General features: G+C 22.4%; 10 protein-coding genes and 3 pseudogenes across 10 annotated transcripts; 4 read left to right on the plus strand and 9 right to left on the minus strand.

Moving 5' to 3' along the window:
* Positions 1-426: 426 nt before the first annotated feature.
* Positions 427-3,102, plus strand: DDB_G0283017 (hypothetical protein; the record flags this gene model as incomplete). The annotated part of the gene is made up of 1 exon (XM_634226.1): positions 427-3,102. The coding sequence occupies one exon, from the start codon at positions 427-429 to the stop codon at positions 3,100-3,102; it is 2,676 nt and encodes an 891-aa protein (XP_639318.1).
* Positions 3,103-3,276: 174 nt separating this feature from the next.
* DDB_G0283019 (BRCA2 repeat-containing protein) lies at positions 3,277-3,684 on the minus strand (the record flags this gene model as incomplete). The annotated part of the gene is made up of 1 exon (XM_634227.1): positions 3,277-3,684. One exon carries the CDS (start codon positions 3,682-3,684, stop codon positions 3,277-3,279), a length of 408 nt encoding a protein of 135 aa, XP_639319.1.
* A 230-nt stretch (positions 3,685-3,914) lies between these two features.
* Positions 3,915-5,280, minus strand: sodB (superoxide dismutase; the record flags this gene model as incomplete). Its single annotated transcript, XM_634228.1, has 2 exons — positions 3,915-5,051; positions 5,134-5,280. 2 exons carry the CDS (start codon positions 5,278-5,280, stop codon positions 3,915-3,917), a joined length of 1,284 nt encoding a protein of 427 aa, XP_639320.1.
* Positions 5,281-6,205: 925 nt separating this feature from the next.
* Positions 6,206-6,883, minus strand: hcpA (chromo domain-containing protein; the record flags this gene model as incomplete). Its single annotated transcript, XM_634229.1, has 1 exon — positions 6,206-6,883. One exon carries the CDS (start codon positions 6,881-6,883, stop codon positions 6,206-6,208), a length of 678 nt encoding a protein of 225 aa, XP_639321.1.
* A 1,142-nt stretch (positions 6,884-8,025) lies between these two features.
* Positions 8,026-10,460, minus strand: DDB_G0283025 (annotated as a pseudogene; the record flags this gene model as incomplete).
* Positions 10,461-10,847: 387 nt separating this feature from the next.
* On the minus strand, positions 10,848-11,118 carry DDB_G0283027 (annotated as a pseudogene; the record flags this gene model as incomplete).
* Positions 11,119-11,205: 87 nt separating this feature from the next.
* DDB_G0283069 (hypothetical protein) lies at positions 11,206-11,747 on the plus strand (the record flags this gene model as incomplete). The annotated part of the gene is made up of 2 exons (XM_634232.1): positions 11,206-11,208; positions 11,514-11,747. The coding sequence occupies 2 exons, from the start codon at positions 11,206-11,208 to the stop codon at positions 11,745-11,747; spliced, it is 237 nt and encodes a 78-aa protein (XP_639324.1).
* Positions 11,748-11,901: 154 nt separating this feature from the next.
* DDB_G0283029 lies at positions 11,902-12,603 on the minus strand (annotated as a pseudogene; the record flags this gene model as incomplete).
* Positions 12,604-13,215: 612 nt separating this feature from the next.
* Positions 13,216-14,382, plus strand: DDB_G0283031 (hypothetical protein; the record flags this gene model as incomplete). The annotated part of the gene is made up of 1 exon (XM_634234.1): positions 13,216-14,382. The coding sequence occupies one exon, from the start codon at positions 13,216-13,218 to the stop codon at positions 14,380-14,382; it is 1,167 nt and encodes a 388-aa protein (XP_639326.1).
* Positions 14,383-14,425: 43 nt separating this feature from the next.
* Positions 14,426-16,824, minus strand: DDB_G0283033 (peptidase S8 and S53 domain-containing protein; the record flags this gene model as incomplete). The annotated part of the gene is made up of 2 exons (XM_634235.1): positions 14,426-16,492; positions 16,588-16,824. 2 exons carry the CDS (start codon positions 16,822-16,824, stop codon positions 14,426-14,428), a joined length of 2,304 nt encoding a protein of 767 aa, XP_639327.1.
* A 638-nt stretch (positions 16,825-17,462) lies between these two features.
* On the plus strand, positions 17,463-18,080 carry DDB_G0283071 (hypothetical protein; the record flags this gene model as incomplete). Its single annotated transcript, XM_634236.1, has 1 exon — positions 17,463-18,080. One exon carries the CDS (start codon positions 17,463-17,465, stop codon positions 18,078-18,080), a length of 618 nt encoding a protein of 205 aa, XP_639328.1.
* A 190-nt stretch (positions 18,081-18,270) lies between these two features.
* orcA (origin recognition complex subunit 1) lies at positions 18,271-20,166 on the minus strand (the record flags this gene model as incomplete). The annotated part of the gene is made up of 1 exon (XM_634237.1): positions 18,271-20,166. The coding sequence occupies one exon, from the start codon at positions 20,164-20,166 to the stop codon at positions 18,271-18,273; it is 1,896 nt and encodes a 631-aa protein (XP_639329.1).
* A 465-nt stretch (positions 20,167-20,631) lies between these two features.
* Positions 20,632-23,011, minus strand: osbG (oxysterol binding family protein, member 7; the record flags this gene model as incomplete). Its single annotated transcript, XM_634238.1, has 6 exons — positions 20,632-20,881; positions 20,959-21,254; positions 21,414-21,665; positions 21,908-22,081; positions 22,482-22,650; positions 22,884-23,011. The coding sequence occupies 6 exons, from the start codon at positions 23,009-23,011 to the stop codon at positions 20,632-20,634; spliced, it is 1,269 nt and encodes a 422-aa protein (XP_639330.1).
* Between the last annotated feature and the right edge of the window lie 788 nt (positions 23,012-23,799).

Below are 23,799 nucleotides of genomic sequence, written 5' to 3' on the forward strand. Positions count from 1 at the left end.
TAAAAAAAAAAAAAAAAAAAATTATTACTGGTTATTGGATTTTTGCATTTTCCCAATTGTGGCGCCTTTACAAATTTAAGGAAATATTTTTTTTATTTTAATTATCTGTTTTTTAAAAATTCATCATCATCATAATCAAATTATAACATAATAATATAATAATAACAAATATAATAAAATATAAAAAAAAAAAAAAAAAAATTAAAAATAATTTATTCGTTCATTGCTTTTTTTTTTATATTTTACTTTTTTTTATAATTTTTTCAATTTTTTTAATTTTTTTAAGAAAATGGGAAATTTATTTTCTTGTCAACATCCAGTCAGTAGTTTGTCATTAATTTCAAATAAAAAAAAGTTTTAGTATAAAAAGAAAAAAAAAAAAAAAAAAAATTAAAAAAAACTTTAAAAATTTAATAATAATAAAACATGAATAATAAAAGTAATAAAGTGTTGAATATAAGTAAAACATTTGGTGTTGGATCATCAAGATACATATCATGTATACCATTCAATTTTAAAACACAAATGATTCAAGAATCAGTATTGAATTCTAGCAATACTACTAATAATACTAATAATAATTATAACAAAGAATCAGATTACTTATTAACAGTACCAATTGGAGGTGGTATTGTTCATTGGAATGTAAAAACCAAAAAGAGAATGAATGAATCACCAAACATCTATAAACAATTACATTCAGATATTATTACATGTTTAATTAGAGTCAATCCAATTCAATCATCAATAGATAAACAAAAGAATAAAAATGAATGGTTTAATAAATACTTTCACATAAGTTCAAGTTATTGTGGTGAAATTGGTATTTGGGATAATGATTGGAATCAAATATCATTATTTCAAATACCTTCATTTAATGATTCCATCGATTCTAATAATAACCAACAACAACATCAACAACAACAACAACAACAACAACAACAACAACAACAACAACAACAACAACAACAACAACAACAACAACAACAACAACAACAACAACAACAACAACAACAACAACATAATGAAATAATAAATAATAAAATTATGCATATATCATTTGATGAATCTTATGAAACATTCCCAATTGTTAGATTAGCAGTTTCAAATGAACATGGTAATTGCAAAACTACAATATTAAAATTTGATTTTTCAAATTATTTAATTGATGAGAATAATAATGAAAATAATAATAATAATAATAGTAATAGTAATGATGATGATAATAATAATAAATTAAAAATTAGTATAGAATATGAAATTTCAAATAAATTATATTTCTTTGCAGAGATGGTAGATTCTGAACATTTTATAGTTGTACAACAAGATGTTGGTAAACAAGGATTTCAACAAGATAGAACTATGAAAATTGGTGAAAATCTATTAAACATTTTAAAGATATCAAGTATAACAGGTGAAATAGTTGGTGAAATTAAAAATTCATTTGGTCAAGAGTGTACTATATTAATAAAGAATCAAAACTATTATAACAATAATAATAATAATAATAATAATAATAATAATAATAATAATAATAATAATAATAATAATAATAATAATAATAATAATAATAATAACAATAATAATAATGGTATTAATAATAGTAATAATAAACAATTAATAATATCAAGAGGTAGATTATTACAAATTATTGATACAAATAGTACAACTATTATTAAAAATATTAAATGTGAAGGATCAGGTTTAATGAAAGATATATTATTTTATGAAAATTTAATTTTAGTACCATGTAGTAATAGTGACCTATTATTATATTCAATAGATATTGAAAATAAAGATGATGATGGTGGTAGTGGTGGTGGTGGTAAATTAATATCAAAATATAAATCAAGTAATAGTCATGGTGAAGTTTATTCATTAAAATGGTCAATTCCAGGTAAAAGGTTATGGTTATTCGATGAATCTGGTATTCATTCAATTTATTTAAAAAATACAACTGATATCAATAGTCAATTAAATGAAGATTATCAATTAAATGAAATAGATAAATCAAATTATTGTTTACTTTATCATCAAATAACATGTTGTGGTATTGATTTCAATGAAAGTGGTGATAAAGTTGCATGTGGTGACTTTTTAGGTAACATTATGATTTGGAATATATCCGACGACGATGATGATGATGACGATGGCGGAAGTGATTCACCATTAAATCAATATTGTTTTGGTATACCAATTAGATCAATTTCATGGGGTAAAAATGAATTAATCTTAATTGGTCTATTAGATGGTTCATTAATGTATTGGGATTTAATAAATGATCCAATATTAATAGATTCTTTAAATGATGGTATAACTTGTATTCAATGGGAAAAGAAAAACAATAATAATAATAATAATAACAATAGTAATTTGGTTGCAGTTGGTACTACTGGTGGTAATTTATATGTATTTAAAAAGAATGATGATGATATTAGTTCTAATGAAAAATTCAAATTAGAATGGAATTATAAAGCTCATCAACCAGTTGTTGGACCTCAAGATTTAAAGTTTGGTTCAATAAATAAATTTGCTGAAATTTGGTCATTAACATTTCATCCAACTGATAATAGATTTATTGCAACATGTTCAGAGGATCAAACAACTGTAATTTGGAATAGAATCACTGGTGAAAAGGTTAAAACTTTAATTGGTCATACAACTGCTGTCACTTGTGTTGATTGGTTGACTTACAATAATGAAAATGATAATGAAAAAGTTTACACAATTTTAGCAACATGTGCAGATGATCAAACTATTAGAATTTGGAATACTGATATTTGGGAAGAAATACTTGTTCTAAATACAAATGATATTGGTGAATGGCATACAGTTACTTATATATCTTTAATTGTACCATCATCATCATCATCATCATCATCATCATCATCTTTATCTGCTACTTCCTCCTCATCACCATTAGTTGTTTGCGCAACTCAAAATGGTTGGGTATTCGTTTGGGATATTAAAAGTGGTTCAAAAGTTTATTCAAAAAGAGTTCATCTTGGTTCAATTGAAGGATTACGTTGGAATAAATTTTCAAATAAAGTTATCTCTTGTTCAAGTGATTGTTTAATTCATGTATATGATGTAAATAATTAAAATATGAAAATAATAAAAACAAAGCAAAAAAAAAACAAAAAAAAAGAATTTGTTTTATTAAAAAATTTAATTTCCATGGACCAACCTTTGTTAATTGTCCTTTTGTTGGTGATTATTCTTTTAATTTATTAACTCTTTATTATTATTATTATTTACAATTTTATATTTATAGGTTTATTGAGTGTTCTCACGATCAACTTTAAAAGGTTGTTCTAATGTTGATAAAACTTGATTATAATTATTTATGTCAATATCTTGTTGATGTTCAATATCAATTTTTGATTTTTCATTATTTAATGTTTCTTTTGATACTCTAATTGGTAAATTTGATGCAGTTTTAAAACCTGTGCTTTCTTTATTATCGAATTTATTTACTTTAAAGTTGTTGTTGTTGTTATTGTAATTTGATTGTATTGGTTCTGTATCAATGTTTTCATTATCATTTCTACCTCTTTTAGTTGGTGGTGTTTTTTCAACTGATGATATTATTCCTTTAGCTTTCTCAATTGATTCTTCTGTAACTGTAATTGGTTCACCTTTACCACTTGTAAAATTTGTATTTTGGTTGTGACTTTCGCTCATTTTTTGAAATTAATAACATATGTATTATTTTTTTTTGATTTTTTTTTTGATTTTTTTGATTTTTTTTTTTTTTTTTTTTTAAGCAATTACAAGAAAATGATTAAATTTTTGGAAAAAAAAAATAAATAAATCAAAAACGCTGTTGGATTTAATCACAAAAAATATTTTAAAAAGTTATTATTTAATTTTTATTTTTTTTATTTGTTTTTATTTTTTTTTTATTTATAATTTTATAAAATTAAAATAACAGAAATTAAAGAAGATAAAATCAAAACAAAGAATGGAGCGAGATAAGATGAAGTACCTGGTTGTGAAGTTTCGGTTGGAGTTGGAGTTGTTGATGGAGTTGGTGATGGTTCAATTGTTGATTCACCAGTGTAAGTACCATTTGAACAGATAACTTCGTATTTCCAATTAGATGGAACTTGATTTAAAGTTGTAGCAGCTTTTGGAATTAAAGCAACAACACCTTGAGCAACACGATCACCACCAACATAAGTGTTACCATCATCTCTAGCGGCATGAACAGCGAAACCTCTGCCAACTAAACCAGAGAATGAAAAGTAACTAGTTGAGAGATAATAATAGGCATTTTTGAAATCGTTATCAAAGATGCAAAGATTACCTAAATCACCGAAATGTCTTGATGTATTCTCTGGGAAAGCATGGACTTGTGCGCCTGATAACCAGTGACCACCAATTGAAGCACCATCAACAGTGGTTAAATCACCAAATGCATGAATATGGAAACCATGTACACTTTTAGCAACACCACTTACAATACCATTTACTGAAACTGAATTTGATGAAGATCTAAACAAGACGGAACCTCCAATAGCGGCAGATGGAGATTTGGTGGTATTTGCCAACAAAACCATTGCGTCATATTGAGTATTTGATAAGCTTGAGTAGGCACCAGCAGTATTTGCATTGCCAGTGGTTGTATTAACACCATTGGTGGCTGGCACATTTGCTGAATTACCAATACCAATAATACATGATGCAACAACGGTTGTCAATGGACCAACTGATGTTCCAACTGATGATTTCAATAAATCACATGAATATGACTCTTGGAAAATTGCAATCGATCTTCCAATGATCGAATTTGGTGAGTCAACAATTGATACTGATGTCAAACTATCGAAATTGCTGCTAATTCTATTATCATTAACATAGAGATTATATAAATCACCTGCTCTGGAACCTCCTGATTGACATTGCTCTGTACCTTTTCCATCAACTTGGAAAACACCACCTAAATCAGTATTATTTGATGGATTATAACCATATGTCATAATTGCAGTTGCATATGAACCAGTTGGTAAATTAATTGAACTTATATTATAAACTAAATTAAGGGCACCCTTTTTAATAATAATAATAATATTAATAATTAATAAATTTACTTTTTTTTTTTTTTTTTTTATAAATTAAATATTTACTTACATCTTGTGCAGTTAATGTAACATAACCTGTAATATTTTGATTTACAGTACCAACAGAACCAAATTTACAATAACCATATTGGTAATCTGCTGAAATGATAGAGATTGCTGATAAAACAATTAATAAAGAGATAATTAATTTATTCATTTTTTTTTTGTTTTTTTAAAAAATTAGATTCTAAAAATAAAAATAAAAATAAAAAAAAAAAAAAAAAAAAAAGGTATCCACATTTTTGATTTTTATAAAATCATTAAAAAAATTAAAAAAAATAAATTAAAAAAAAAAAAAAAAATAGAAGTTACAAAAAAAAAAAAAATATCTTTTCCAGTTTTTTTAAACATTTTTTTCAATTTTTTTTTTTTTCAAAATGTAAAAACCATGATTATTTGAAAAAAAAAAAAAAATTTTAAAAAAATTAAAGAAATCGACGGATCTTTTGAAAAATCAAAATGTTTTTTTATGATTAATTTTCATATATTCATTGAAATTAATTAATAATATTTTTTTTTTTTTTTTTTTTTTTTTTTTTTTTTTCAATAATTTTTTAAAAAAAAAAAAAAAAAAAAAAAAAATGTTAATTTTATAAAAAATCTCGGTAGGAAATTAGCTTTTTTTGGATTAGCTCAGGAAAAAATGATTTATTATTATAAAAATAATAGAAAAAAAAATAAATAATAAAAAAGAATAATTGATAATTTTATTATTTTTATAATAAAGATTTTATTCCTTGAAAATTTATTAAAAAAAAAAAAAAAAAAAGGAAAAAAAGGAAAAAATTATTTTCAGTTACAGTTACTTGTTTCATTATGGCTAATAATTTTTTTATTTTTTTTTTTTTATTTAAATTTATTAAATTCTTATTAGAATTATTTAGTAATTCTTTAAAATATGAATTTTATTGTTTTCTTTTTTTGGATACACATTTTTATTTGTTTTTTTATTTTTTTTTTTTTTCATTTATAAAAATGTTTATTAATACATGATAGTGGAAAAAGATTTGGTTTGATCTTTTTTTTTTTTTTTTTATTTCATTTTTCTATATTTTATAGATGTTTTTTTTTTTTTTTTTTTTTTAACTTTGTTGACCCTTATAACCAAATTTAAGTCTATTTTCATAAAATTCAATTAATTGTAATGGTTCTTTATGTTTAAGGATTTCATTTAATACCCAAGATAATTTTTCTTGACCTCTCCATTTAACAAAGAAAAATAGTGTATTATCTTGACCAAAGGGTTTACAACCTATAATCTCCTCAACACAATGACCATTTTCAAAACCAATACCTTCAATATAGGGTACACCAAATTTTATATATTCATTTTTTATATATTCTTCATCATCAATTAAATGATTTGTTTTTTGCTGTGTTGATGTATTTGTTGTTGTTGATGTTGCTGCTTTTGTTGTTTTTGTTGATGATGATGATGATGAAGGTTTGGTGGTTGGTGGTGGTGATGATGATTCTACTGCAGTTTGATCATCATTAACTATAACATTTTTTCTTTTTCTACTTTTTTTTTTTTCTTGTTCTCTTGAACTTTCAAATTCTTTAACAAGTTCTGGACAACCTGCAACATTATCTTCATCTTCCCATGTATCATAATCTGCTGTGAATCCTTTCCATCTTATACTATATTGAATCCTTCCATGCTGAACCCTTTTATCTAAAATTTTTTCAACTTCAAAAACATCTCCTGCTTCCTCTGGTTCTTCTGGTTCTTCTATTATTCTCTTATCTCTTTTTCCCATTTTTTTACAATTTTATCCGTTATTTGAAATAATTAAAAAAATAAAAAAAAAAATAAAAAAATGAATTCAAAATTTCAAAAAAAAAAAATAAAAAAAATTAAAAAAAATAAATTTTTTTTTATATTGGCTATGAAGATGAAAAAATTAAAAAAAAAAAAAAAAAAAGAAAATAAAATTAAAATTAAATGTGTGTTTGTACAAACTCTCAAAGAGTTATATATATATAAAGGAATTCTAAAAATGTTTGAAAAAATAAAAAATTAAAACTGTAAAAAATTTATGCCTATTTTTATTTTCAAACCCAAAAACACAATTCCCGCTTTTTTTTTTTTTTTTTTTTTTTTCAAAAATAAAAATATTATGACAACATTTCTTAAAATGGCAGAATGCAACTTTTCAACCAATTTATGTTATTAGAGTTTTAGACAATTTATCTCCAAAATTGCTTTTTTATTTTTTATTTTATTTATTTTTTTTTGGGTTAAGTTATTAAATTTTTTTTTTTTTTTGCAGGTTTATGACATATCACCAATAGAGTCAATTTCTTTATTTTGTTTATTTTTTATTTTTTATTATATTTAAAACTCTAGATCTTATAGAAAAAAAAAAAAAAAAAAAAAAAAAAAAAATAATTCTTTTTAAAATTAAATTTCATAAATAAACTTTCACAATGTCCAAAATAAAAAATATACATCGGGAATGAATATGGATATTAAAATTATTTTTTATTATTTTGTTTATATTTTTTAATTGTTTTTTTTCAGTAAGCACATAAATATTATTTAAGTTCAAATGAAATTGATTTTACAAATAATATGGATGGTTTAACATGTTTGGCGAATTCATTTATTAGTGAAACATCAGGAGTATTAAATTTTCAATTAGGTTCATCATTATATAATTATGAAGTTAAAATTGAAGAAATTGAATTTTTTATTTCTCCATCACCATCTCCATCTCCATCCTCAACCCCATCCTCAACCCCTTCATTAACCCCATCGTTACCTCCAACTTTACCTCCAACTTTACCTCCAACATTACCTCCAACACAACCTCCATCATTACCTCCATCTTCCTCATCTTCCTCATCACCCTCATCACCCTCATCACCCTCATCATTATCAAAAAGTGATAGAAATAAATCAATCAATCAAAGTTTCATTTGGAAATAAACTGCATTGTAAATTACATTCAAGAGGTATAATATTATTATTTGAAGATCTTGTTAAACTTGCATTTTTAAAATCTTTTAAACTCATTCCACCAATCTTTATTGAAATACCATTGTAAATATTATTTCTAACCATTGGAACAACTGTAATAATTGGTTCTAAATATTTAATAATAAAATTTGATATTTTTAAATCTTTACCAATAAATACAGTTACATTGAGTGAACTCTCTTTACTGTTTGCTCTAACTATTAATACCCTTTCTTCTTGTTTGAATATTGTTGTATTTTGATTATTTGCAAATACATTAACTTTGAATTCATCAGTCGTATTGAAATTTTTACCTGAAATTGTGATAAGACCTCCACAACTTAATGTTTTACTATCTTTATTTATTATACCAAAAATAATAGGTGGTAATATTAAATAAAATGATGATTGCATTTTAAGGGCATTGACAGTAATATCAATTGGACCACTTTCATATATATCTGCTCTAACAAGTGTAATTTGGTTATCTGTTAGTGATATAATATTTGATTTGATTTCTTCACCATTTAAATAAACTTTAATTAATGATATTGTATTACCAAAATTATTACCATGAATTGTAATTAAATTACTATAACCTACTCTAGAGAATGAACATGATTTTACATTTGGTGGTTCATATGTAAAATATAATTGATCAAATACTTTAAAATTATATTTAAATGTAAATCTTTTATTCATACCAGTACCAAATGGTGTTGGACATATGGTTCGATAGTATCCTGATGTTGACAATTGTAATGATGGTATTGAACATTCTTTAGCTGGTTCCTTACCGACTACCATAGTTGGTTTCATATCTAATGAATGAATTGGACACCTGACGTAATATAATTCCATAACTATCGTCCCATTTGATACTGATGATGTTCCATTGATAACTTTAACTGATAATGATGCTGGAATTGAAATTGGATTAATCGAAATATCAGCACGAGTGAAAATAATATTAAATGATGCACATTTTAAAAGTGGTATTTTAAATGTTACAGTCTTTTCATCAGGTGTTACATTAAATTGGGTAATATTAATTTTAGTTCCATCAGCAACATTTAATTGAATAGATGATTCTTTTGAACCAAGATTTGAGCCAGCCAATGTTACAATACCATTTAAATATGACCCACTTGAAATTTTGGGAATATTGTATGAAAATGTTACAGGACTAGAACTTGTTGAATTACAACCACCAAAATTAATATTAACAGGTAAATTTTTACCACCAGATTCATTGGAACTTAATTTACATTCTAATTCAGTTGATGTTGTTGATTTAATAAATTCACATTGTTGATCACCTATTGTAATTATTGGGATTAATGAAGTTGAAGATAGTTTTGAACCTTTAATTGTAACAATACCACCAATTAGATTTGATACTGATGATATTGATGTTATTATTGCTGGGAAACAATGGATAAATTTCTTTTCACTTGAAATTTCATCTACAGTAATATTTACAGACATTGGACCAACTTCAACTCTATTATAGTCATTTACCTCAATTCGTACATGTCTTTCTGTAATATTAAAATTATTTTGTATAACACCATCGAAATAAACTTGAACTAATTTTTAATATAAAAGTTTTTACCATTAATTGTTATTATTTGTTTTGATGGATCTGAAATGATACTTGATATTATTGGTGATGCATAAGAAAAAGGAAAATCTGCGGATAATCTGTTAAATCTAAAAGTAAATTTCCCAGAACCTATGTTAGCATAAACTGTAATATTGTTACAGTTAGAGGAAGGATTAGACATATCAGTTCTAATATTAAAACCTTTTCCTGCACTTGTAAGAATATATTTATTTTCTTCATTGAAATATAATAACTTTCCACTAATAAGAAATTCACCTCCATCTGTTGATGGATGTTTACTATACTTGACGCCAAGTGGTTTTGGAACACCATTTGATAAATGCAAACTAAAAGTGCAATCTTCTGTTGGATTTGAAACATCTCGTGCACAACCTTTATTACTTAAAGTGCCCCATAATCTTGTTAATGGTTCATCGGAATGGAAAACACAATATCGGTATGTATCATCAACTTGGCTACAATTAAAATAATTTGGAGCCATATCAGTTCTTGGAACCATTAAATCATTATACATAATCAAGCTAGTAAAATATGATTTATCTTTATTATAAACGTAAGTCAATGTATCATTTGCAAACCTAATGTCTAAAATTAAAAAATTTGAAAATTAATAATATATATTAAAAGTTAACTTTTTTAAATTATTACGAAACCAATAAATACCCAATACTTCTGGTGGACGCACAGAAAAAGTCTTTCCATAAAATGATATCGAAATGATCAAAAATAAAATTAATTTACTTTTCATTTGCTAATTAATAACAATCAAAAAATTAAAAAAAAAAAAAAAAAAAAAAAAATAAATAAATAAATAATCAAAAAAAAAAAAAAATTATAAATAGAATATAAAAATTAATTCTAAAAATAGAAGCCATAATCTGGTTTTTAAATACATTTGACCTGTGTTTGTGATTGTCAAATTTTTTTTTTGAAAGGGCTTTCTTAAAAACTTACACATTGCAATTTAAAAGGAAGTGCTATACATATTTAATCTCGAGATTTTCAATTTAAATATTCTTTCTCTATTATTGTTAATTATTCTCTTTTATTTTTTTTTTTTCTAATTAATTTTTTTTTTTTTTTTTTAGTGCAATAGTTATATTTAATTATAATTTTTAAATATCTAAAAAAATTGTTAACCATAACCTTTAATTGTGGCAATACCACCAATTAGATTTGATATTGATGATATTGATGTTATTATTGTTTGGAAACAATTGACAAAATGCTTTTTAATTGAAAGTTCATTTACAGTATTATTTACTGACATTGGACAAACCTCAACTCTATTAAATTAAAAAATTAAGAAACCAATAAATACCCAATACTTCTGGTCTGACCACAGAAAAAGCCCTTCCATAAAATGATACCAAAATGATCAAAAATAAAATTAATTCACTTTTCATTTGTTTATTAATTAAAGATCTTAAAAAAAAAAAAAAAAAAAAAAAAAAAAAAAAAAAAAAATAATAACCCAAAAAAAAATAAAATAAATGGTAAAAAAAAATTATTAATGAATCTAAAAATAAATTCTAAAAATAGAACCTATAAATCTGGTTAAAAAACATTTAACCTGTGCTTGATTGTGTCAATTTTTTTTTTTGATAACCATGTATATAGGTTTTAGTTTTATGTTTTTTTTAAACTGTGTGGTTATAGTTTCGAAATTATTATTTTATATATATATTATTATTTTATTTTATTATATTTTATTTTTAACATATCAGATATTTTAATTAGTTTTTTTTTCAGTAAAATTATTTAAAAAGAGTTTTTGGAGGGTAATTAATTTAAATTAAAGCAAAAAGAAGTAACTAAACCAATTGAAATACCCGCAAATATATCACTTAATAATTTACAAGATTTATTTCCACCACATTTTGGTAATGAAGAGGCTGATGAGGATGATGAAGATGGTGATAAATATGGAGATGATGATGGAGAATTTTATGGAGATAATGATGGAGATAATGATGGAGATAATGATGGGGTTAACGATGGGGTTGGCGATGGACCACCTTCAACTCTATTATAGTCCTTCACTTCAATTCGTACATGTTTTTGTGTAATATTAATATTATTTTGTTTAACACCATCGAAATAAACTTGAACCAATCAATTTTTAATATAAAAGTTATTACCATTAATTGCTATTGTTTGTTTTGATGGATCTGAAATTATACTTGATATTATTGGTGGTGCATAAGAAAAATCAAACCATTGTTGAAAGTTAAATATAAATCTAAATTTCCCAGAACCTGCTGAAGCAGAAATAGTGAAATTGTTACAGTCAGAGGACGGTAGAGACATCAGTTTTAAATCTAAAATAACCTACATTGGTTTGTACTTCTGGGAATCTTTCAGAGAAACATAAAAACTTTCCACCAATAAGAAATTCTCCTCCACTTGTTGGTGGATGTTTACTATACTTGACGTCATATGGTATTGGAATAGCCCTTGATTGTGACAAACTATAACTGCAATCTTCTTTTGGCTCGTATTCTTCCCGTGCACAACCTTTACTATTTTGATATCCCCATAATCTTGTTAATGGTTCATCGTAATGGAAAACACAATATCGGAATTTATCATCAACTTGACTACAGTTAAAATAGTTTGGTGCCATATCAGTTCTGGGAACCTTATAATCTTTATACATAACCAAGCTAGTAAAATATGGTTTAAATTTATAATAAACGTAGATCAATGTATCATTTGCCAACCTAATATCTAAAATTAAAAATTTTGAAAATTAAAAATTAATATATTTATAACTTTTTTAAAATATTAAGAAACCAATAAATACCCAATACTTCAGGCGGGAAAACAGAATAAGCCGTTCCATAAAACGATACCAAAATGATCAAATATAAATTTAATTTACTTTTCATTTATTTATTTATTAATTAAAGATAACAAAAAAAAAAAAACAAAAAAAAAAAAACCAATTAAATAAATAAATAAATAAATAAATAAATAAATAAACCGAAAAAAAAAAAGAAAATAAAAAATAATCAAAAAAAAAAAATAATAATAATTATCGATAGAACCTAAAAATAAATTTTAAAAATAGAAAGCTATAATTCTGATTAAAAACCATTTGTCTGTGCTTGATAATGTTAAATTTTTTTTTTTTTTTTTTTGAAAGAAGTGTTTTTTAAAAACTTTTACTTTGAATTTTAAAGGAAGTGCTATACATTTTTAATCTCGAGATATCCAATTTAAATCTTTTTTCTGTGTTTCTATCTTTTTTTATCTTTTTTTTTTTTTTTATTCACAGTGTATTATTATAATTTTAATTCATTAATGAATTAAAGTAAATAAAGAAATAAAGAAAAATACAAAAAAACAAGATAAACTTAATTTTGTGCAAAAAAAAAAAAAAGAAAAAGAAAAAAAGTTTTTTTTAAAAATATTATTAGTTTTTTAAAAAAAAAAAAAAAAAAAAAAAAAAAAGAAAAAAAGAAAAAATCTATCAAATTTTTTTTTTTTTTTAAATTAAAATGAAAAGTAACGGAAAACAATTAACATCAACAATATTTCCATACGTTGCACCATATTTAATAAATGAATTGAAGTTTTTAGAAATTTTAGAATTATCATTACTTTCAAAACAAAATTTTAAAATTATTAGAAATTTAATAACTTATGAAAGTAAAGAATTAAATATTGTATTAGGAAAATTTGATCAATTAAAATTATATATTCAATTATCATTCATATATAATCTATCATATTCAAACTATGAATTTAAATTAATTCAATATAAAGATATTGAATATATTAATTTAAAAAGAGGAAATATAAAAATTGAAAATAACAATGATTATCTACTTGAAAATAGTAATAATAATTGTAAAGATTATTTACTTTCACATTGTTCCAAATTAAAACATATTCATTGGGTAATGGATATTAATATATTGAAATCCACAATTGGGAAATTAATAATTGATTATACTGATAACGGATTCACAAGTTTTGATAGGTTAATTTTAAATATTGATTTTAATAATCTACCATACTCAAATACAAATGAAATTGAATCATTACAATTCATAAATACATATACTCTACAAACTGAAAATGTTTTTAATTTTAATTTTATTAATAATTTTAAACCAAGAAAATTAATAATCCATGATGAAAATATTGGTTTACTTTATAACAATATTTTTAAAATAAATCATTTAAATTTAAAAGAATTAAAATGTTTTAGAAATATAATTGGTTCTTCAATTTTAATTAATTCAATTTTTAATTATTTAAATCAACAAACACAACATGTTCAACAAGAACATTACTCATCAATCACAAGTTTAAAATCAATTCATATCAATATCAATACCACCTCAATTAATACTACCAACTTTATTGAATTTAAAAATGAAATTCAATTAATTAAGGAATTAATTAAAAATCAATCTCATAATAATAATAATAATAATAATAATAAAACTTTAAATTATTTAAAGTTTAAAATTACATTTAATAATAATAATAATAATAATAATAATAATAATAATAATAATAATAATAATAATAATAATAATAATAATAATAATAACAATAATAATAATCAATACATAAATGAAATTAATTCATTTAAAAATTTTATAGATTTAATAAATAATTTTAATTTTAATATTATAATTAAAATTAAAGATTAATAAAAAAACTATTATTTATTTTATTTTATTTTATTTTATTTTTTTAAATACCTTTTAATTTTAAAACATAAGATAAAAATAAATTGAAATCAATTGAACCTAAACCAGTTACAGGATCCCAAGTATTTGAACTTGTTGACCAACCATAAAGACAACAATATGATCTACTACAACGATTACTTGAATCACCAGTGATATCATTGAAAATTCTTGGTTCATCAATTGCCATTTGATATAATAATGGATTTAAGAAACCTAATTGAGTTTTACCATTTAAAAGTAATTGATCATTAATTAAACCAATTAAACCAGCTAATGTTGGACTTGAGCATGAGGTACCATCAACTGGTAAACTTTTACAAGGACATTGATTGAAATCTTTATTATTACCATCACTTGAATAAATTTTATAATTATGACCAACCATTGAAATATCAGGCACACCTCTATTGGTTGGACAGTATGAAAATGAAGGTGGTAGTGAATTGAAAGAGGTGTTGAAAAACTGCGAAATTGCATATTGCTGATACTTAGGTTGACTTTGGAATGAACTAAATCCACCACCAGTTGTAATTTTAGCACCTTGTAAAATTGTACAACCAACTTCTGTTGTAATTTTCTCATCCCTTGATAAGAATTGAGTTGCACCAACACTTGTAACAAATGGGCTTGAACTTGGATACTCAGCTACAAATAATGCACCATTATTCTCATTGAATTGATATTGAGTGAAATGATAATTTCTAAATGTCACATTCACCAAATCTTTACATTCACATTCAGAATAAACATGTGGTAAATTAGTTCTATCATATTCAATTGCTAAATTACATTGTTTATTTTTCTCTGAGAATATTTTCATACCACTATCAAGTACACTTGGATCACCTAATATATTAGTACAACCACTACTTGCAATACCCATTGGAAAGAAACAATATGAATCACTACTACCACCACTATCACTACCACCATTTAAATTATAAATTGTAAATTCTGGACACATTGTTTTTGTATGATTACAACCACCAGTTGGACAATAAACAGTACCATCAATTGGACAATTACCAGATGATCCACCCATTGAAGGTGCACCATCATCACCACTTGATACTAAAACTGATATACCTAATAAGGCCAATTTTTGAAATTCTGAATTTGTTCTATCTACATACTGTTTTGAATCATAACCAAATGTTGAACACCCATTTGAAACATCACATTGTAAAAGCTCAGCCCAACCATAACTTATAGATTGTACTAATGGTGGTTTCTCCATTAGCAATACACTATGAAGATAATCTAATATCCATTGTGCATCATTGAATGATATGAAATCTGTTGAAATATTCTCACCCATTGACCTAATATATTGAATATCTAAATCACTTTCATATTGATCACAACCTTTACCCAAACAATCATTACCAATTATCTTTAAATTATCTTTTGTAGTCGTTATATTAAACTTCTCATCAAATAATTCCAACGCACCCATTGAAAAATAATCATTAAATGCAATTACACCAATACTATTATTTTCAAATTTACCAATTAATTCATTGGGTACATTATAATATGATTTTAAAACTTTTGGTGTAATTAAAATATCATCTAATCCACCATTATAACTATTACTACTACCACTACCACTACCACTACCACTATCACTATCACTATCACCATTATTTTTGTTATTATTATTTAAATAATTTTCAATTTTAAAATTATTTTCAAAAAATTCTGATAAACCAGTAACGAAATCAATTGAATTTAATAATTGTTTTGGTAAATAGGCTGGACCATTTAATCTATTTCTTGTATTACCATTATTTTTATTTTTATAATTTGAAAATTTTGAATTAAACATTGATGATACTTTTTCAATTGTAGTTTCAACAAGTATATAATCACTAAATACTTTAATTTCACTTCCATTTTCAATATTACCAATATTAAATGATTTTAAATATTCTAAAACAACATTAAAATCACTTTCACTTGATTTAACTAATTCATTAATTTCATTTATACTTAAAAATTCACCATAAATTTTTGATTTTGGATCACTAATTTCTTCAAATAAATAATTTAATTTATTTAAATTATTCTTTTTTTCAAAAAAAAAAAAAATAATAATAATAATTAGTGATTATAATAAATTTAAAAAATAAAAAAATAAAAGAAAATAAAAAAAAAACTTACTTGTTTTAATAAAATTTTAAAAGAGATTAAATCATTTGGATTTGAAATTTCATTTTCAATTAACCAATATGGTGGAATTTTTGGATGGGCAATTATAACTTTTTCATTTCTATTATTATTATTATTATTTTCAATGATATTGAAATTGTGAAGTTGCTGTTGTTGTTGATAAGGTTTTAATGAAAAACTAATATTGATTAAATAAATAACAATGAAATAAATAAGTATTACTTTCATTATTGTTTTTTTTTGATATAATTTATATGTTTTTTAAAAAAAATAAAAAAAAAAAAAAAAAGAATTTATAAAAAAAAAAATAAAATAATAAAAAAAAAATAATGAAAGTAATAAAAAAAAAAAATTGTGTAAAAATCATGTCAACAATTGAATACCTAACCCCCACATACTTTAACACACACTTTATTTTTAATTTAATTAACGCGCCACAGTGATTAATGTTTAATAAAAAAAAAATAAAATAAATATAAAGAAAAATTATTTAAAATATATTTAAAAATAAAAAAAAAATAAAAAATAAAAAATAAAATTAAACATTTCTCTTCTTGGGATTTAAAGTAATTCCCAATTAAGATTTTTAATTATTAATGATTGGCAGTTTTATTTGAAAAAAAAAAAAAATTAAAAAAAAAAAAAAAAAAAAAAAAAAAAATTTTAAAATAAATTAAAAATAAAAACAATTGTGTGTTATTGATCAAAATTGTGGGAAGAAAAAAAAAAAAAAAAAAAAATTGGAAAAAAACCAAAAAAAAAAAAACAAAACAAAACAATCAAAAAAAAAAAAAAACAAAACAAAACAATCAAAAAAAAAAAAAAATAATAATAAATTCAACCAATAACCAAATAAAAATAAAAAAATGAATTTAATTTATTCACCAACTATAATTTTTCATGATAAATTTAAAATTACTTATAAAATTATTGAAAATAATAATTTTTTCTTAGAATTTATTGAATTGGATAAAAATGGTGGTGCTATAAATCAATATTCAAAAACCTTTTCACAAATTGATATTGATAAAATGGATACTGGTGTTTTCACTAATGCAGAATCATTTTCAAATACAATTAAAAGAGCATTCAATACAGAGAATTGTGGTAGTTTTGAAGTTAAAAGAATTAAACATGATAAAGATAATAATAATTTAATAATTTCTTTAAAAATTATAGTTTTAGAAATTAATATAACATTACCAAGAAAATCAAATTATCAAAGTTTAGATGAACGTGTATCAATTTTAGAATCTCAAAATTTAGAATTAAAACAAAAATTATTAATTTTAGAAAAATTCATTTTAACAAATTTTCCAAATAATAATAATATACTAAATAATAATAATAATAATAATTCAAATAATTTAAATTTAAAATCAAGTAATAATAATTTATCATTATCACCACCACCACCATCAACATCACCTTATTTATCAATATCACCAAATTTAATTTCTTCACCATATCCTTCCTCCCCTTAAGGAATAATAAAAAAAAAAAAAATAAAAATAAAAAAATTATAATAATACCTTTTTTTGTAAAATAAAATAAAATAAAACCTATTTAAATTAAAATATAATAATAATAAAAAATTAATTTTATTTTATTTTTTTTTTTTTTTTTTTTTTTTTTTTTTTTTTTTTTTTTTTTTTTTTTTTTTTTTTTTGTTATTTAATTATTACTAATTTCTAAATTTTTTAAATCTGGATCTTGTTCTAAACCAAATGATAAATCTTCTAAAGGTAAATTTAATTTAATTTGATGATCCCAATTTATTGGTTTATCATCTTGAATGATTATAAATTTACAACCTAATAAATTACCAGCTAATTGAAATAATTGAGTTGGATTTGGACATGAAACATTGATTTTCTTTGTAATGATACGCATTCTAGTTGAAATTGTACCATATTTAACCTCTGGAACATTTGAAAATTGATTCTCTCTACAAATACATAATAGAAATAATTTTTCATAAAATGATAATTGATTTAATTTCTTTAAAAGTGGTGATGAGAATTGTTCAAAAACCTCCTCAATATGATCTGCAGTGATCGGGCCTGGTATTGGTAATTTTTGACTACCACTCAATGATTTATTATTATTACTATTATTAAAAATTAATAATTTCTTTTGATATTCTTGATTTGCAATTGTTGCTGCCTTTCTACAAATTTCCAACGCCCTTCTAGCATCACCACAAACCGCAGCGACCCTTTTCGAACAAATTTGAATTGACTCCTCATCAAATGCATCTAAATCCTGTAACCTGTATTTAATGATAGTTTCCAACTGTTCGATATTGTATGGTGTGAATGGAACTTTCTGCAAGCCCATTCTACTCTTTACACGTGGTAAAAGTGTGTCTGGTAAATTCATTGTGTTTGCAATTGCAATAATGATTAATTTCGAATTTGGTTTATTAGGCCACTCGAATAAGTTATAAATTACCGTTTGTTTCTTTGTTATTAAACTATCGAATTCGTCCACTAGAATCACTCTAAATTGTTTTTTCTTATTCTTTAACTCGAAATTCCTTTGAATTAATCTCAATGCATCCTGACTCGATATTTTCTTTGGTTCTAATGATTTTCTAGTTTTTTGCATTTTATTATACAGAATATGGTAAAGTTGATGTGGGTCTGATAATTGCATACCATTGATCTCTATGAATTGAAAATTCAAACCACCACCACCACCTTGTTGTTTTTTTTTAGCTTGTAACTCTTTGATGATCTCTTTTACAGTCGCGGTTTTACCAGTACCTGGCATACCTGCAATATAAAGACAGCCACCAGACTCATTTGCTTTTAATTTCGCTCTAATAAATGATGCAATAGTTGCTTTCTCTTTCTCTCTACCTGGTAATTTATCTGGTACTGCTGATAAATGTAATGCTTCTTTTGCTTTTGTATATATATTATCATTTGCATAATCATTATCATTATCATTATCATTATCAAGATTTTGATGTTCAATTTGAAGTATTTCCACTTTATCTTGTGCATTTTCATCATCATCATCATCATCATCACCATCATCATCATCTTCATAAAATTCATCATATTGATCTAAATTAAATTTGCCTTCTTCATCTTCTTCTTCTTCTTCTTCATATTCCTCTTCTTCTTCTTCTTCTTCACTTTCAGATCCATTTACTGTAGATTTAAAACCTTCATCAAGATCTGTAGTATTTTTAGTATGGTTATTAAAATCTTCACTATTATCACTTTCATCTTTAATTTTATGATTTTCATCTTCATCTTCATCTTCATAATCGTCATCATCTGTATCTTCATAATAAGTACTATTGTTATTATTTTCATCATTACTATCTTTAAATGATGCTTTATGTTTATTTATTTTCTCATTTTCTGGATCTGAAAATCCTATTTTTTCATTATCACTACTTTCTTCATCTGTTGAATTAGGTTGCATTACTATATCTCTATTATTATGATTATTATTATTTTTATTATTATTATTTGTATTATTATTTAATTTCAAAGATTTTTTATATTTTTTAATTGGAGGATATGAAATTGATGAAGAAGATTCGTCGGTCATTTTAATTGGCGAGGTAAAAAAAAAAAAAAAATTAAAAAAAAAAAAATTTGCGCGCAATTTAAATTAATTATTATTATTACTATAAATAATTGTATTATTCATATTATTTGTATATTTTGTATATTTATAACACACACACACCCACACCCATGAAATGAAAAAATAAAAACGAAATTGAAAATTATTTTTTTTTTTTTTTTATACTTTTTTTTTTTTTTTTTTTTTTTTTTTTTAATTAAAAAAACTAAAATATATTTATTGAATTAAATGATTTATATATGTATATAATTGGTTGATTATGAGAAAGAAAGTGAAAGGAAGAATTTCTTGTAATATTTTTGTAATTTATGATTATTTTTTTTTTATTATTATTTGTTATTTATTATTAGTTGTTTTCTTTTTTATTTTTTTTTTATTTTTTTTTATTTTTTTTTTTTTTGAATCATTTCTAATAATATATTTTAATTAATTACTACCACTTGCAGCATCAGAAGCAGTACTACTTGTTGAATTTGAAACTGGAGCTAATGTTTGTGTTGATTTAAATTCCCAAATCTCTTTATCATCATTATATTTAAAGTAAGCTCTTTCTTTCTTTTCTTCCTCTTTGGTAATTTGTAATCTCTTTCTTTGTTCATCTTCAATTTCTTTTTTAATTTGATCTGCTGCTTGCATATCACCTGCAACAATTTGTTTTGTAACTTCTTTCCAAGTACTATTTAAATATATATTAAATAAAGTTAATAATAAATCTTTTGAAAAATATATTATATATATATGTTTATAATTTACCCTAATGAAGTAATTGGATCAGTTTGTTTTGGATATAAAGTTGAATTTGGTTCTAATTGTTTAGTATCCATTAAAATGGTATCAGATGGACTACATGTATGTTTTGAATGTTTTGCTTTCTTCTTTTCTTTCTTCTTTTCTTTTTTACTTGCAGAAGATGCTGGTGCAGCTTCAGATGATTTTGATTCTAAATAATCGATATTGACAACATCACTAATATATCCCTTTAAAGATGCTCTATGCTCTTCAACTTCTAATTCTGTATTATAAACTGAAACTTCACCTTTAACATATTCCTAAAAATAATAAAAAATAAAGAATAAACATATATGTGTGTGTGTGTTTATGTGTATATGTGTTAATAATAATAATAATTTCAATTATTCCCTCTCTCTCTCTCTCTCTCTTTTTTTAAATAAATTATTATTATTAATTATTTAAAGTTAATAATTTACATTCTTATCGAAATGAACAGTTGCAGAAGTTTTTGAATCTTCACACATTATATCAACAGAATCAGTCCAATAAATTGATCTAGTACCAAAAATTACATTCTTTACCAAAGCATCTGGTAAACCTTTATCAATGATATATGTTTCTTTAATGATTTGATTACCAACTTTAACTGGAATACAAATTTTAACTGCACCAGTTGTAACAACTGATACTGAGTTCATATGGAATTTAGCTGAAAATTGTACATTACACTGTTTAATTATTAATTTATTAATTAATTATTAATTTATTTTCATTAATTATTATTGTTGTTGAATAAATTTAAAAAAAAAAATAAAATAAAATAAAAAATAATGTTAATTTTAATCCCAATAAAAATAATTATAATAATAATAATAATAATAATAATAATAATAATAATAATAATAATAATAATAATAATAATAATAATAATAATAATAATAATAATAATAAATTAAAAATAGATAATTACATCTAAAGTAATTCCTTCTGAAGTAGTAATATTGAATGCTGTTAATGGTGGATGATGTGTAACTTGTTCACCTATAAATTGTGCAGTAGATGTTGATTGACCATCATATGATGGATATTTGACAAAACATTTATGAACTTCTCCTAATAATGCATTATATGGTTTTTTTTGGAACTAAATTTGTTTTTTTTTTTTTTTTTTTTTTTTTTTTTAGATTTGATTTGATTTGATTTGATTTGATATTTGCAGAAATAAATTTATTTTTTATTTTTTTTTATTTTTTAATTTTGAAATTATAATAATCATCATTTATTATAACAATGGAAAAAAAAAATTATTAGGTTATAATATTAGTTTTGATATTTTTTTTTTTTTTTTTTTTTTTTTTTTTCTAGATTTTTTTTTTTTTTTTTTTTTTTTTTTTTTTTTTTTTTTTTTTTTTTTTTTTTATACAAGGAGGTGTATTTTTATTTTTATTTTTATTTTTATTTTTATTTTTATTTTTATTTTTCTTTTAAAAATAAAAATAAAAAAAATGTGTCAAATTATTTATCTTAATATAATAATAACTTACATTTCCATCTCTAACACAAGAAAAAAAGTATTGAATAATAATTGCCATTCTTTTTAATGGATCTTCTTCGTGTTGGGCTGAAATTAAAAGGTGTATATATTTAAGATGTCTTGATGCTGCTAACTCTAAAATTGAATATGGCATTAAAAAAATTGATGGCATACTAACTCTGTAAGTTTTTTTATTAAAAAAAAAAATAAAAATAAAAAATTTAATTTAGTTTTGTCATTAGTAGGATGTAAATATAGTATATTATATTATATTAAAGTTATATTATTTTATGGTCAATTAAAAAAAGAAAGAGAAAATATAATAATGATTATAATAATAATAATAATAATAATAATAATAATAATAATAATAATAATAATAATAATAAAATAAAATTTTTAACTAACTTACTTTGTCAACTCTTGACCAATTGATAATTGAGAAATAAAACTTTTTACAACACCAAAGATTGAAATTTCACGAGTTTCCCATTCACCATGTTGGTCTGCATAAGAAACTAAGCTCGGATCGGCCTCCATTTATATATATATTTTATTTATTTAATCGATTATTTACACGCGAGTGTGTTGGGATTTTTTTTTTTTTTTTTTTTTTTTTTTTTTTAAATGCTGTGTTCACCTAAAAAAAAAAAATTTGCTTCGGTTGGAAAAAAAAAAAAAATTTTGTTAATTTTTAAAATTATTTTATTTTTATTTTTTATTTATTTATTTTTTATTTTTTATTTTTTTTTTTTTTTTTTAATTTTTGCAATGTTGCGCATCACATCATGATGTGGGAAATTGAAAAAAATTTAGAAAATAAGAAAAATAAAAAAAAAAATAATAGTAAAGATATCTTTTATTTGTTTAATTGAAATTATAATAAAAATAATAATAATAATAATAATATTATTATTATTTTTGGTAATTTGTTACACTATAGAATTATAGATACATACATATATATATAGTATATTACAACTTTAATTATTATTTAATTATTTAATTATTTATTTTTTTATTTTTTTATAGCTATAAATAAAATAAAATTTTTATAAAAATGGATGTATAATGTATTGGAAATGAAAAAAAAAATAAAATAAAAAAAAAAAAATAAAAAAATTTATAATTTAAAATAAAAATTAAAAAAATTTTTTTCTATGATATTATAATTTAATATTAAATTAAAAATTTTTTTTTTTTTTTTTTTATTTTCTAATTTGTGGTTTGGAATTAATAAAAACGATAACCCACACACACAAAAAAATAAAATAAAATAAAATAAAATAAAATAAAATAAAAAAAATAAAAAAAATCTTGTGTGTTGT

The sequence above is a fragment of the Dictyostelium discoideum genome (assembly GCF_000004695.1).
Source record: "Dictyostelium discoideum AX4 chromosome 4 chromosome, whole genome shotgun sequence".
NCBI lineage: Eukaryota > Evosea > Eumycetozoa > Dictyosteliales > Dictyosteliaceae > Dictyostelium > Dictyostelium discoideum.